The sequence below is a fragment of the Xiphophorus hellerii genome, chromosome 19, assembly GCF_003331165.1.
Source record: "Xiphophorus hellerii strain 12219 chromosome 19, Xiphophorus_hellerii-4.1, whole genome shotgun sequence".
Taxonomy (NCBI): domain Eukaryota; kingdom Metazoa; phylum Chordata; class Actinopteri; order Cyprinodontiformes; family Poeciliidae; genus Xiphophorus; species Xiphophorus hellerii.
In genome coordinates this window covers 25,751,899-25,766,022 of record NC_045690.1, presented here as the reverse complement: position 1 = coordinate 25,766,022, position 14,124 = coordinate 25,751,899, and the positions used below count along the sequence as shown (strand labels likewise).

General features: G+C 38.7%; 2 protein-coding genes across 10 annotated transcripts in view; both read left to right on the top strand.

The window, feature by feature from the left end:
- LOC116708618 (MAP/microtubule affinity-regulating kinase 3-like) overlaps positions 1-14,124 on the top strand; it is a gene marked incomplete at its 5' end in the record, with an annotated part of 485,947 nt that overhangs the window by 294,358 nt on the left and 177,465 nt on the right. The gene's annotated exons all lie outside the window — the stretch shown is intronic.
- dctn1b (dynactin 1b) overlaps positions 958-14,124 on the top strand; it is a 54,688-nt gene continuing 41,521 nt past the window's right edge. For 5 of the 9 annotated variants that reach the window (XM_032546492.1, XM_032546491.1, XM_032546490.1 and 2 more), the window contains exons 1-3: positions 5,514-5,918; positions 10,431-10,682; positions 12,512-12,587. In XM_032546492.1, the coding sequence (XP_032402383.1) occupies positions 5,886-5,918; positions 10,431-10,682; positions 12,512-12,587 (361 nt within the window). In that variant the 5' untranslated portion in view covers positions 5,514-5,885. Of the gene's footprint in view, positions 1,089-5,512; positions 5,919-10,430; positions 10,683-12,511; positions 12,588-14,124 lie in introns of those variants that run through there. The other 4 variants (XM_032546495.1, XM_032546494.1, XM_032546493.1 and 1 more) reach the window with 3 other exon arrangements.

Here is a 14,124-nt window from a genome sequence, read left to right as displayed (position 1 = left end):
ATACCCATAGATTCTGAGTCAATTACAAACATTCAAATAGAACCGATAGATTCTGAATCAATTACAAACATCAAATTGATCCTAGTTGTAAAAAAATGCAATCAAATTAAGTTTATTGCTAAAAAAATTCTCTAAGGAAACGAAAAGAAAAATCCAGCAGAACCAAACAGCCATCTGCCAAGGCTGACTGGGGGTTTTATTTCCGAGTACTGATGTCATATCCTGTTACATCCCATAGAGAAAGGGATGTAACAGGAAATATAACCTGAGAAACATTCGCAAAGGTACATTTGCTCATAAAAGCAAAATAATTTGTGTGCAATGGCCTAGTCAAAGTCCAAACTTGAGTTAGATTGAGATGTGGTGTAATAACTGTGCTTGGAAAATCTTTGAGTGGTTAAATGAAAATAGTTCTGCATAGAAACGAAAATACAATTCCTTCATCGCAACTTAGGAATCACCACCAGATATAGAAAAAAAACCTAATTAAACCTAGTAACTAAAACTAGTTTAATAACTAAACGTAGGTTTAGTTTCCAGATGACCAGGTTGCTTTGGATAGCTTTTTTTTTTCAATGAGAAAATATGTAATGTGAAAACTGACTTTTTGTTCACTTTATTTAATTTTTATTTTTTTGTTGTCTAATATTAAAATCTCTGATAATCTGAAAGATTTAAGTGGGATAAAAGTAGCAGAGAGAATAATAAGGCTACTTGAAATATTCAAAATAAGTACCATATAATCGCCTTAAAATAAGTCATTTTCGAAGTGACTTATTCATTTTTCTTTCTTTTTCAAAATTGCCTTTGGCCAAAAAAAGAAATAAATAAAAGTAAAAATTAGGAAGGTGACAATATGTTAAAAATATTACATAAAATATTGTCTGTTTATATTTTCTGCCTAAATGGGCAACACCGAGTTTTGGTGTTGAACATGTCACCGGGCTCCTCTGCTCCTCTGAGGCCGGCCGAGTCAGGCATCAACTCGGACGCCGCAGGACGGATCCGTCCGGTCAGACAACCATAGATGGATGTAGCTCTTCAGGGACGCGGAGCTGAAGACAAGCCGGATTTTTTGACGCAAGCGGGTAAGACTCAGCGAGCAGCTGTCACTCTGAGTGCTGACGCGTCGGTGTAAAATGAATAAACAAAACAATAATTTATACATGATAATAAAATAATGTTACAAGTGGAGTTAAACGGGTTTTATTTCAGTGAGTCAGCCGGTGCATGCTAACAGCTTCTGCTGCTAGCAGCTGCTCAGGGAGTGCCTCACTGACAGCTGACAGCAGCGATGAACGCTGATAAAACGGCACGGTTTTATGTCCATTCTAATATGTAAATATGCAAATATTTTAATTGTAATTGCTAGTTAAAATGGTAAAAACACGTAGCGATTCAATGGATTTATAAATTTAACGCGTCTGTAAACAGGCACGTCTGAATCTAACAATAATTCAGCGTAATTGCCCTTTAATTTCATTTATTCTATTTAATATCTAATAAAACGAGTTTCCTGCTTCCTGTTAGTATTGAGCTTGAACATGTTGTCAATGGGCTGCCACACGTATGGTTGGGTTTAATCAGAAATAACAGCGATTATTGAATCTACTTCACATTATTTATTTATATTTTGCTGTTTTAACTCCTCATTTGTACGGAGCCACTCAAAAATCACCAGTTTGATGTAAGACACGGTCAGTTTTCACCCAAATACTCTAGATGGCATTAAGTTACAGGTTTAATTACAGCAATTAAAGACTGTGCGGCTACTAAAAGGTTTTTATATGGCACTGCACTCCGTATCAAAAAGAACTAAAGTATATACTTATTAAAGTTGTATTCTAATGAATACAAAATAAACGACGTGTAACACAAATTCAAATTTAATAAATCAAGCAGTTGGACAAAGTAGCTGTGAGATAATCTTGATAATTACCTGTCAATGGAGATAAAAAGCAAAATGAACGATTGAAAATGAATGAAATTGCAAAGAGAGAGAGTAAAATCAGCCTTTTTTAGATTACATTTCTAAGATTAGCTGTTTTTAAAGAAATGACTTTTTATGTTTAAATTCTAGTCCAAAATGACTGCAGTAAAACTGCTGAATTGCCCTCAAAATAAATCGAAATTATTAACATATTTATGCCCCACTTAAAGGTTTCAATAGATAGAACTGGACTGGTCAGATCAGACTAATATTTTTGACCTCCATGCAAAAAATACTAACTAGCTACAATAGAGTGCATTAGTTTAGCATTGCACTATACTAGAAAAACGTGCAATGACAAAATTCTTATAACAATATAGCGATATTTGCTATAGATCCATATTTTACTCACCTCCTTACTTCCGACACTCTCTTGTAACTTTTCACGTTTTGTCACTGGGACATTTGGGCATTGACAGCAGCTTGAAAAAGTATTCACACCCCTCGAACATTTCCATATTTTATCACGTTACAACCAATTAAAGGGCGTAATAGCCCTTTAATTTAATTTATTCTATTTAATATCTAAATAGATATTAATATCTATTTAATGTGAAAGACCAACACAAAGTGGTAAAATAAATTGTGAAGTAGAAAGAAAATTTCACACCACACTTTTCAGTTTCTTTGTTAAAAAATCATGCATAATTTTCTTCCCACTTCACAATTGTATGCCACTCTGTGTTGGTCTTTCATTAAAATTAAAATGATTTATATATTTATGTTTGTGGTCATAATGTGACACAATGAGGAAGATTTGAAGGGGTGTGAATACTTTAACAGGCCACTGTATTCACTCAAAAACAGTCTGAAAATATTACATGTAAAGTTTTCATTTCTGTCACTTTGATCGCAATGATGAACAAATATTACATTACATCCTTTGCACACATCAATAAGGCATTAACATTACTTTTTACAATAATGGTTAGACACGGAATGGCCCAGTCAAAGTTCAAGCCTAAATCCAATTGAGAATCATTGGTAAGGTTTGAACGTTTGTCACTGATATTGAAATATTTTTGCAAAAAAAAGCCTTTTTCAAAGTGAAGTCCATTGTTGTCATCAGTCTTGAGCGCAGACACGTCATCATAGTGATGAAATCAGCCAGCAGCCTGTTTAAATATATTGCTGCTACTGTTCTTTTTTAAATGTTTCACACATACAAATTTCCTATTATTCAGATAAAGCTCATTATTCTAGTTGTCTTAATTTTTACCTTGACGGTTGCCGCTCATGTGTTCCTGGCCGCCCAGCAGACGGACTGGTCATAATGTTTCCCCTTAAAGTCACCTCTGTTCCTGCTCATCAGGCTTGGTGGAGGTGAGAAGTGGAGTTTTGCAGAGCTGTCTTTTCCTCTCTCTCTCTCTCTCTCTCTCTGCCCTTATCTCCCATAAGGAAGCAGATCTTTGTCTTAAGCTGTCCACCGACCGTCTCCCTCTGTGGGAGACAAGGACGCGTCCTCATCCCCGCTTCCGGCAGAGAAGGAGCGTCCCCCCCTATGTTTTGGTTCTGCCTTTTGCCAATTTGCATGAAAGGGGTGCAAAGAGACTGCAGGGGTTTGCTTCGTGTCCCTGAACGCCCCGTTGACGTAGAATCCAACACTAAGCCTTTTTTAGTCAGTATGCACTTTTTTTTTCTTTCCCTATGGTTCTCAGTGGCTGACACTTAGCGATTAGCTCACACCATTTGCTTCCACAGCAAAAAAGATGACAACAAAGCACAAAGAGGGCATTTGAGTTAAAAAAAAGAAGAAAAAAAAGCTCCAGCCTTTGGGGGTGCTTATAAAAGGGAGTTAATCCTGGCTCTGTGATGGGCCACAATATCACCAGGCTTGGTCTGAATGAAATCTGCTTGCAGTGAGCAACAGTACAAAGCCTCACCTGGATGCTCAGTGAACACTGAAACAGAATCAGATCAAACAAGCTCAGAAATGCCTGCTGCCAGTATTTCAACTGTGTTGATTTTTGTTGTTGTTGCTTATGCTAGCAAAGAAAGGAAATCGAATTTTAGCAGTGGTTTGATGAAGACTGCAATGCAGGGAAAACAGAGATATGATGCACTGTTTTTTTCCTGCATTGAGGATTTCTTTTTTTTACCCCTCCAGGGGGTCTTTTGTGGGCTGTAGTGTCCCTTACATGACAGTGGGCTGACAGGAAACAGGGAAGGAGAGGGGGGAAGACATGCGGCAAATATCGTCGGGTCCGGGAGTCGAACCCGCGACGGCCACGTCGAGGACTCAAGGCCTCCAAATACGGGTCGCGCTAACCACTACGCCACCACGGTACGCCCGAGGATTTCTTTTTGTTGGACAGCCATAACTTTGGTAAATGTCCTAGTAGGAAGTTCTTTATTGGTCTGTTTTATGCTAGCATGAGTGCAGTCTCTCTATTTTTTAGTACTATTGTGATAATGCTAAAAATGATTTTTAAAAAACTATATATTACTTCTTTTTTAGGTAACTGTGACATAGAATTCATAGCGCCACAAACAAGTGTTGCTCTAAAAATGGCTCCTCTTTGAAATAAGCTTCTTCAGGACGCCACACACTGAAAGAACTACGATTTATATAACTAAACAGCATATAGAGACTTCATTGACTCATATTTTGAAATAACTGATATTTATTGATGCAGTGGAGAAAAAAGTAAAAATTACATTATAGTTTGTTTTTTACATTAACTGGAATTAAATGAGATCTTAAAAAATTTAGGATCAAATTTTTACTTTGACAGTTGCCGCCCTAATACGCACGGTTCTGAACAAAATTATTCTTACCCCGTGAGGTTTTTTTTTTCCACATTTTGTCATATTTAAACCTTACTTCTATGTATTTTATTAAATTATTTTTATCTGGTGATCCATTAAAGTGAAGGAATTCATGCTGTTTGAAAACTTTCCAACTTATAAAAGAGAAACATAGTACGTTCTGTTAGTCTTTAGCCTGCATGCAAAATGCTACGTGTGGTGGAAAGCTAACTATGTTCGTCACCCCAAACTCGCTATGCTAACTGAGAAAAACAGCATTGGCAGCATCATGCTGTGGGGATGGGTTATTTACAGGGTAATTACAGGGAAGTTTCAGTCGAAGTTGATGGGAACAAAATCAGTATTGATGTCATGACCTAAGGATCGAAGGCGGGGTCACTGCTGTATCCGATGCCTTGAAATTGTCCTCTGTCGCTTTAAGAAGCTCCTACTCTTCACGACACTCCGCCTACAAAACGTTGTCACAACAGTGTTTCTCCATGATGTTCATATAATGAGCACAGCAGACCAAGTGTTTGCTAAATTGCTGCTGCTGCAAGTCTGGAGGGCCGGAGTCATTTTTTTCTTTTTCTTGTATTAGGAGGTGTTAAAGTTTAGGGTTTAAGGTTTTAATCTGACAAAATTATCAATATAAATAATTTTATTAAAAAATTTTTTAAACAACAAAAGTGCAGACTTTAGGACCCAGCGACTCTGTCGGGGCCTACGCCGCCCTCCCTCCTGCAGAAGCCAGTGCAGACACCGACAGTGCAGTGCAAGCCGCTCAGCTGATGCGTTCACAGCCGAACCAAGCCTGGCTGCTTTGAGTTCTTCTTTTTTTTCTGCCCCCGTTTTCTTGGCTTGGCCATTTAAATCATCTGAGGGGTGGATCGGCTCGGAAACTTCCTGCTTCCTGGGATGCGGTGAGGGAAGGTGGGATCCTTGCGAGAAGACAGAACAGAAAAGAGAGAGAGAGGGAGAGATGCTCCAGCAGCATCTCTGAATCTGAATCTGAATCCCCCTCCTCTCTCTCTCTCCCCACTACTACCACCACCTTCCGTCTAGCCGATGCTCTCCTTAATTTTTATCCCACTCCTTCAGTGAAGACAGTCAGTTTTTTGGGGGGGACGCTCAGCGACCGGTAAACATGTCACAGACCAGAAGAAGCACATACACCCGGGTGAGTGCGGGGCTGAATATTGAAGTTGTCTGTTTTCACTGTGTCATCCCCTGCTTTCAGTAGAACGGGGGGCTTCTAATCCATTTCAGCCGTGCCGCTCTCCAGCATCAGTTGTCGCCTCTTTGTTTGGCTGAGATGCCCCTCCGGGGTTCAACATTGTTGCTTTTGTTATGACTCAACTCTCTGTCAGTATATGACATAGGCATTTATTTGGGTTAAAAGATAATTTAAAAAATTTTTTTTTATGAGTTTTGATAAAAAAAACAAACAAACCACAAAATCCAAGATTCCAGGGAGACTTCCTGTCGGTCATCCGTCTCTGAGTCAGGCTGGCTTCCCTGTCACAAGGAGGGATGACATCAGTGCTTCAACTCAGAAATTTCCTAAAAAAAAATTAAGTAAGCTATCTTTACGTCCTTCAGATCAGAAAGCAGAGTAAATATCAGGGGTGTCCCGATACAACTTTTTCAATTCCGGTACGATACAGATATCAAACTGATGCGATATCAGCACAAATCAAACAAACAAACCTTTGTTACTTATTTTGTAGTGTGGAGTGTTCGAAAATGTTGGATCCAGTGATATTAGTCAAACCACAATAAGTATGAGAACAACTGACCCATTATGGGGTAATATTATGTAAAGTCGACTTTTTTGAGCTTTTCATTATGTTGTGATATTGTTCTCTCATCAAAAACACACTTGGAGTGTTGCCTTACATGCATGTTTGAGAAATTCTTGAATCTCCATGGCAACCAATCAGCTGTGCAAAACACCTGGGGGACTTAGCTCCGCCTTTGAGATGCAGCTCCTCCTCACAGCTGCAGTTTTTAAGCTTCCACCTCACAGAGGTGCTCTCTCCCTGGACTCCGCCTCGCAGCTCCTTAAGACTAGCCAGCAACAATTAGCAAACACCTGGTGGAACTGAGGACCTGCTGAGCTCATTATAGGAGCTACTTCTCAGGTCCAGCGTTTTTACGCGGATAAAAATGTTTTTAAAGGGTTAATAGAGGAGCAATGCTGTGACGACTTCCTGAAGGCGGAGTTCCAGAAAGAGCAGGCGTTTTTAAAGAGACAGAGGCCCAATTTCAAGGCATTAAATTAGGAAGTAAAATTTCTTAAATGTCATGTTTGATGTATACAGCACTTTTTTATAACAACTCAAAGTGACAGAGCTAGTTGATTATGCTACAAACTGATACTTTGAGCCTGGAAAACATGTAATGCTGCCTCTTTAACCAATGGATGTGCTTGCGGGATGATAGCGATAGAAATGTGGGGTCAGATTAAATCCTGGAACGGACTAAATCCTGGATCAGAGTGCTTCCCTTTTTAGATTTTGGATGCAGGTCAATATAATCCAATACTCGTTTTTTGGCTGATATCGGAACCATTTCCGATATCCACATGGGATCAAGACAACCCCTAGTAGGTACTAGGTCTATTTGTTTCAAATACAGTTTTTTCTAATATAAATAAATTCTGTGTAGCGTAATAAAATGGACATGGCATACGATTCATGTAGAAGTTTTGTTCTTCTAATTTTATTTTAGGCTTGCATTCAGTGTGAGGTTGCATTGTAAGAGTATAGTGGCACTAAATAATTCAACTCTTCCTCCAGCACGTGGCTGTCAGGTCGAAACTATAGAACTAATTACTGACTGTCAACTTAAATGAACACTTTTTAAGCACAAATATCCTCTAGGTATTCCGCATGAACCTTTAAAAGTGGCGCCTAGTGTTGTGTATCATTTTTCATTCTCTACCATTACGAACTGAAACTTTCTGATGTGGTTTCACTGCAACTATTAGTCAGATCTCCAAGTTCTTAACTGTGATGTAGAGGCTCGTTATTGGATATAACCAGTTAAAATATGCATTTGTATGCTGAGTTTAAATTATTTACTGGCTTATGGTTTAGTAATGCTTGCTTTTATGTAAGCAGTTGATGTAGTTCATATTTGAGATTATAGGGCTGCACCGCGTCTGTAAAAATGGAATTGCAGTGCTGACTCTTTTCTTGCTTTTTCTTCATCCCTGCTGCTCCTTCTGGGTTTAGCATCTCACCCAAAACTTAAGCTCAACTAATTTCTTCCCTTTTTTAGCCTTTCGATGGGTTAAAATAGTTTGACAAATACTTTTCCAGCTACCTCCTCTTTGTGGTTCCAGTTACAGTGAATAGGCCTATTGCAATAAACAATAAATCAATCGATCGCATTAGAAATTAAAAAGAGCTCAATAATTTCCTCTTGCATGATTTATCGTTTTTCTGAGAAATTAAAGTTTATTGAGAATGTATTCTTGCATTATTTTGCCATAACCGCTGTATTACCTAATATTGTTGTTTTGAGAGTGTATGCATTGTTTATTGCAATAACTTTTGCCACCATTTATCATCCAGCAAAGTTTGTTTCCATCTGAGACCTTAAAGTGATTTTACTAGACTAATTTCTATCATTAAAATTTATTCTTTCTCTTTTCTATCTACCATTTTGAGATGGCAATGTCAAGTTTTCAGTTTTATTTCCCCTCTTAACTTCCATGTGATTGGAGCATTACATGACCATCTCAGCCATTTGCTAGCTTTGTCAGCCATTAGCAGCAATAGCAGCTAGCTATATCAACCATTACCCACAGCTGTTAATGGACAATATGGCTAGCTGTTGACATGCTAGCTATATCGGCTAGCATGTTGTTGGTGCTGTTGGTATTAGCAAGAACAGTGTGTTGCTGCTAATGGCCAATGTAGCTTGGAAATATAGTTAACATGTCACGGCTAACTATTAGCATGTTACTGCTCTGAATGTTAGCTTGATTTTTCAGCCTGTGTAAGTTTTGGAAAGGCCCCTTTTGATCAGAAAGAGGCTTCATATAAACAGCATATAGTTTTACGATACTTGAGAATGAGTGACTTGATACATGGTATATAATTTTAAGATGTGATCAACTACTGAAAGAAGTTTCAGGAGAGTTAGCCTATAGAATCTCAACATGGATTGGACAAATTAGTTTGACCTTTATGCTGCTGCTGTTTGTTATGAGTTGCTTCATATGTAGGTTTTCTAGCTGGTTTAACTTTTAAATCAAACAGGCTACACGGACGGTGTGTGTTTACAGGAAGCTCAAGGAGAGTCCGGTCATGTTCCTTTGGAGAGTAATAAAATCTTCTCCTGTGTGTGCCATTCTGCTGACTCACCGTCAGTTCTTGGACATCGCACTGTTAATTGGGTTTTGCAGCATTATTACGTTCTAAAACTGGTGAAAGCAAGGATAGGTTTGTTTCAATGTGTGTTTTCCTCTCCATGTACAAGCTCTGCATTAAGAAGACTCAGCAGGATTTTTCTTTTCCTTAAAAACAAAAAATGCAGGATCAGGACAAGGATGCTGTTTGACTTTTTTTTCACCCAGACATCTGAGAGGGTTAAAGTAAAAGTATAAAATTTTGCTACTGATGCACGATATATCGGCATTAGCATATCGGTATCTATCTGATATTTATTTGCTTGTGTGACAGTAATGGTAGTTCAGCACCGGATTGTGGCGTGCTTTACTAAAGCAGAGAAGAAGTGGTCATTTTTTTCACTTTGTCAACATTGTAGGGGAACATATATATGGGTAAATATTGGCTATAACGGCAATATTATTATTGGTATCGGCCCAAATTTTCACATCAGTGCATTCCTGTTTTGTTTTGTTTTTTCTTTTGTTTTTTTCTGTCTCCTCTCAGATTTGACCAAACTCAACAATATACCGTATACAAGCAAAAAACACTACATGTATCAAAACTGGTCATTTATTGTACAGAAATGTGTAAGCATGTTTGAAATGTTAAGATATCTTAAAAAATAGCTGTTGTATTTTATTGCTGGACCCTTGCTCAAATCTCAAGCGCCGTAGTTTTAGCTTCACTTGGTTCAATTTCACTAAAGGAATGCTGTGATATTGCAATTTAGGCAAAAAGATTTTTTAAATTTTTTTATATAAAAGTTTTTTTAAAGTTGCTAAATGAAAAATCTGCAGAATGTGCAGATTTATTTATTTTTTTACAATAATCTGACAAATAGATGAATTGATTGCTCGTTAGTTGCAGCCCTGGTTTACTTTATATTTGAATGAACTGTAAGTGTAGTTCTTCTTCTTGTATTTTTAATATCAGCTTTTATCTGCTGTCTCTTTGCTGCAACACATGATCTATTTTTGGTGTTCTAAATAAAACATCAAAGCAGAATCACTTCCTTTTCAACAGCTTTTATTAAATTTATTTTTTACAACTATTCATAATCAGGGATGTAAATTTAACAACACAGCCTAAAAGGACAAGAGAAAACAGCTGAAAGTAACAGAAATAGATTACATTCAAAACTAAGGTGAGCAGAAAGCTGAAAAGTCAGGGAAAAAAACTGAATTTGTGAAGTTTTTGGAGCACAAAAGGAAGTCGTAAGTTGTTTTCAGTCACCATCCGTGTTGCGTTTATGTGAGCTAAGCATGTTGCTTGTCCCCTGTCCCACCCAGACCATCAGCAGCGGCAGCAGCAGGATGAGCTCTGACGGGGGCGGGCGGCCCGCCAAGGTGGGCTCCCTGGTGGAGGTGATCGGCAAGGGGCAGCGCGGCACGGTGGCCTACATCGGGAACACGCTGTTCGCCTCCGGGAAGTGGGTGGGCGTCATCCTGGACGAACCCAAGGGCAAGAACGACGGCACGGTGCAGGGCAAGCGCTACTTCACCTGCCAGGAGAACTACGGCATTTTCGTCAGGCAGTCTCAGGTAATGCAGGAAAACAAAACCACTCTTCGAAGCATCTTTGTGTGGAGTTGAAAATATATAGAAGATGTGCCGCAGAAATTCTCCTGTGTCCCGGAGCGGGGCTGTTCCTTCCCACCTACACCTGGTGTTATGTTTGGATGGTTTAGGTTCATTTTCAGGCTCTTACTGTGGGTGGGAACATTTCCCCCTGCAGTAAGACCCTGTTCTCCATTGCTGCAGGTTTGTTTTTATTTGAGTTTATGGCATATTTTATCTCTAAAGTTTATGTAAAGGGCTCAAATATATACATACACCTCCACTGATTCGTGGGGCGTTTCAGTGGAGGTTTCTTCTACAAAAAAACACACATTAATAAAGTTCTGTCATAACCCTTGCTTTATATTCAGCCACTCCTCTTGTCAAAATTGCTAAATAATATTTAAATAAGCTGTTTTTTTGCATTTTGACGCCATGTTTAAGCACCGCTGATTTTTTAAATAGGTTTAAAGCAAAAGCCACTCTAGAAGGTGAATGTTAGTCTCTTTTTTCCATTTTAAAACTTGTTTGTGTCTTTGCAATCATTGTCCTATTGGAATACCTAGCTATGTCCAGGTTTTAACCAAAATACCCAAACTATTAGAGTAGGGCTGGGTGACATATAAACATATAAAACATATCAGTCTGTATCAATAATTATTGATTAGTAATTAGTTTTAAATATCTGAAATACAGCCAGACTGGCGGCATGACTGCTCCTCCTTTTTCCACAGTTTCCACTCAATGCGGTTGCTTTTAATTTTTAGCCAGTTTTGAGGAAAGGTGACGAAACCTGAAACTGCTGCTGCTGCGCAAGTAACTCAACAAGTTGTTGCTAGGCAACCAAAGAGTGAGTGAGTTAGTTAAGATAGAGATAAGATAAGATAAATCTTTATTGTCATTGTCACAAGGACAACGAAATTCAAAGGGTGCCATCAGTCGGTGCACATGCCCAAAAACAAAAAATAACTGTCTCAAAATTCACACACAACGCAAGAATCAACAAACAACTGGCAAAAAAAAAAAATAAAATAAGAACAGCCACATTCCCACAGTTAGCTGACGGCGCCAACCTTGCTTAGCTGGCCGTGAGAAGTTGAACTGCTAAAGCCTTTCCTCTGCCCACGTCTCCCAAAATGCTGTGTGGTTCTGGATCGGAGTTCATCGAAATTTTCAACATTCAATTTATCGATATTGATCACATCTCTATCGCCAACATCCGTATCTTCTGCTTTCTGTTGAAGCTTCAATGTCTAAAATGTAAACAAACTTCTGCCCAACACAAAGTGGTTTAAGTTTAAACCACTTTTGCATTTAAACACACAGCTTTCTCCACAGTCAGAAAAAGCCGTGTGCCTCATCTAGTTGACTGAATTCCTCTCCAGGCAGCTCGGCTGTTTGACATGTTCAGGGCTTCTTCTTCCCCTTGAACACAAGTTTATTGGTATGTGTGGCTCAGCATGTTTTACATGTGTCTTCTTGTCATCGCATAATAATGCAAGGCTGCGATTAAAAAATGCAGATCTGGTTGGTTTGTCTTTATCTCCGAATGACTCCACCAATTTCCATCGTGTTTTCAGAGCCCATCCTAAATACCTGCAGTAGTTAACAGTTGAGCTAAATATTTTAAAGGCCTTTCATGAATTATAAAAAGTCTTCTGTTGTTTTGTATCGGTGAAACATGAGGTTGATGAGGGTGTTGGATTGGTCCGCCTCGTTGTAAAGCGGGCTGGAGGTGGAAGTCTGTGTTTTTTGTTTGTTTTTGTTTTTTTCAGACATGACTGACTCATTCCCGCTCTCTGTCTCTGTTTCAGATCCAGCTGGTTGACGACGGCGCTGACACCTCCCCGGAGACCCCCGAGCCAACCACCGGCAGGGTCCCCAAACGAGGTGAGCGCTCGCATGCAGTGTTGTATAAAGTACTGAAATCTCAGAGTCAAGTAAAAGTATAAGTACCTCTCCAAAATACGACTTTGGTAAAAGTCCAAGTCACTGACTGAAATGTTACTTGAGTTAAAGTCTTAAAGTATCTGAAACTTCTTGTACTTAAGTATGGAAATTACTGTAAAAATGGATGTACTCAAGTAATGTAATGAAAAGTACAAGTAAAAAGTAAAACAAAGCAAATGCAGTTTGAATGACTTTTTTTATATTTTGGTAAACTTGTCAAATACACTTAAAATAATGTACACAACCAAGTGCAGGCAAAATTAAACCTGCTAATAAATTGTTCCAGTTTTAAAGAGTAGCACATGTTAAAGGTTTGTGGTTTTGAGCTTCCATGCCTTTCCTATATTCGTTAAATTTAGTCTAAATTGCTATCGCTATGGCTTCTGTCCCCCTTGAACAGAGGAGTCTAGGTAGCCTGCTACAGTCAACATTAGGCCTAAGCTAAATACACCACGTGTGGAACTGAAACAATGTCAAACAAAGTTCATTTATACAGGTAACGTTATGCTCAAGATTTCTCAATAGTGCCTAGCGACCAAGCTATAGTTACTGAAACAGGAGGATTATAACCATTTCATAAGACGTTACCTCGATGTGTTTCTTCAAGTTGGACGGGGAGTTTTTGTAAGATAGAATTTCCACATCTTCGGGCAGGAATAACATAAACTGCATGCGGTACGACGAATCTTTAACACCCACGAAAGAGTGTATTGTGTTTAAATAAGGCCATGGGCTCTCATCACCAGCTGGTGGTTCCCCTGGAACCGTGTCCGACGTAGTTGCAGTCGTTGTGGTCTCCGTCTCCTCCTCCATGTGGCTGCTGCTGATTGCGAGACTTGCTTTGTGTTTAATGGGAGAAGCGAAACAGGTGTATCCTATTGGTGGTGATGAACAAGACCAGGCAAGCAGGCTACGGACTTTGTTGCAGTCAATCAGTAGGTGGGGTCAAAACACTTGCGTTTCTCTCTCTCGCTTTTTTGTAACGAGTAACTAAACCACACATTGAAAATGTATCGGAGTAAAAGTATGCGATTAAGTTCGGAAATATAGTGAAGTAAAAGTGAAAGTCATCAAAAATTTTAATACTCGAGGAAAGTATGAAGTACTCCAAAATATACTTAAGTAAAGTAGTGAAGTATTTTTACTTCGTTACTATACAACACTGCTCGCATGTGTGAAGCAAGTCGAACACGTTCGTAGAGTTCCCGGCAGAATTTGCATTTAGTGTTTCCAGAGACTGGTTGGTAAAGTGGTCGACGGAATGCAAAAATGGCAAAAATGCGCTTAAATTTGACACTGCTTGAAACCCCCAAAACACTAACTCAAAATAAATAAATAAATAAACAAACAGCAGGAAAAACCATGCAAAGGAAAAATTTTACAAACACAGAAAATAGAAAAACCCACGCAAAAGAATCAACAGAAAAAAAACATTCTAAAGAAAGATGCTGCAACTGCGGGCAAAATTCTGCAACGA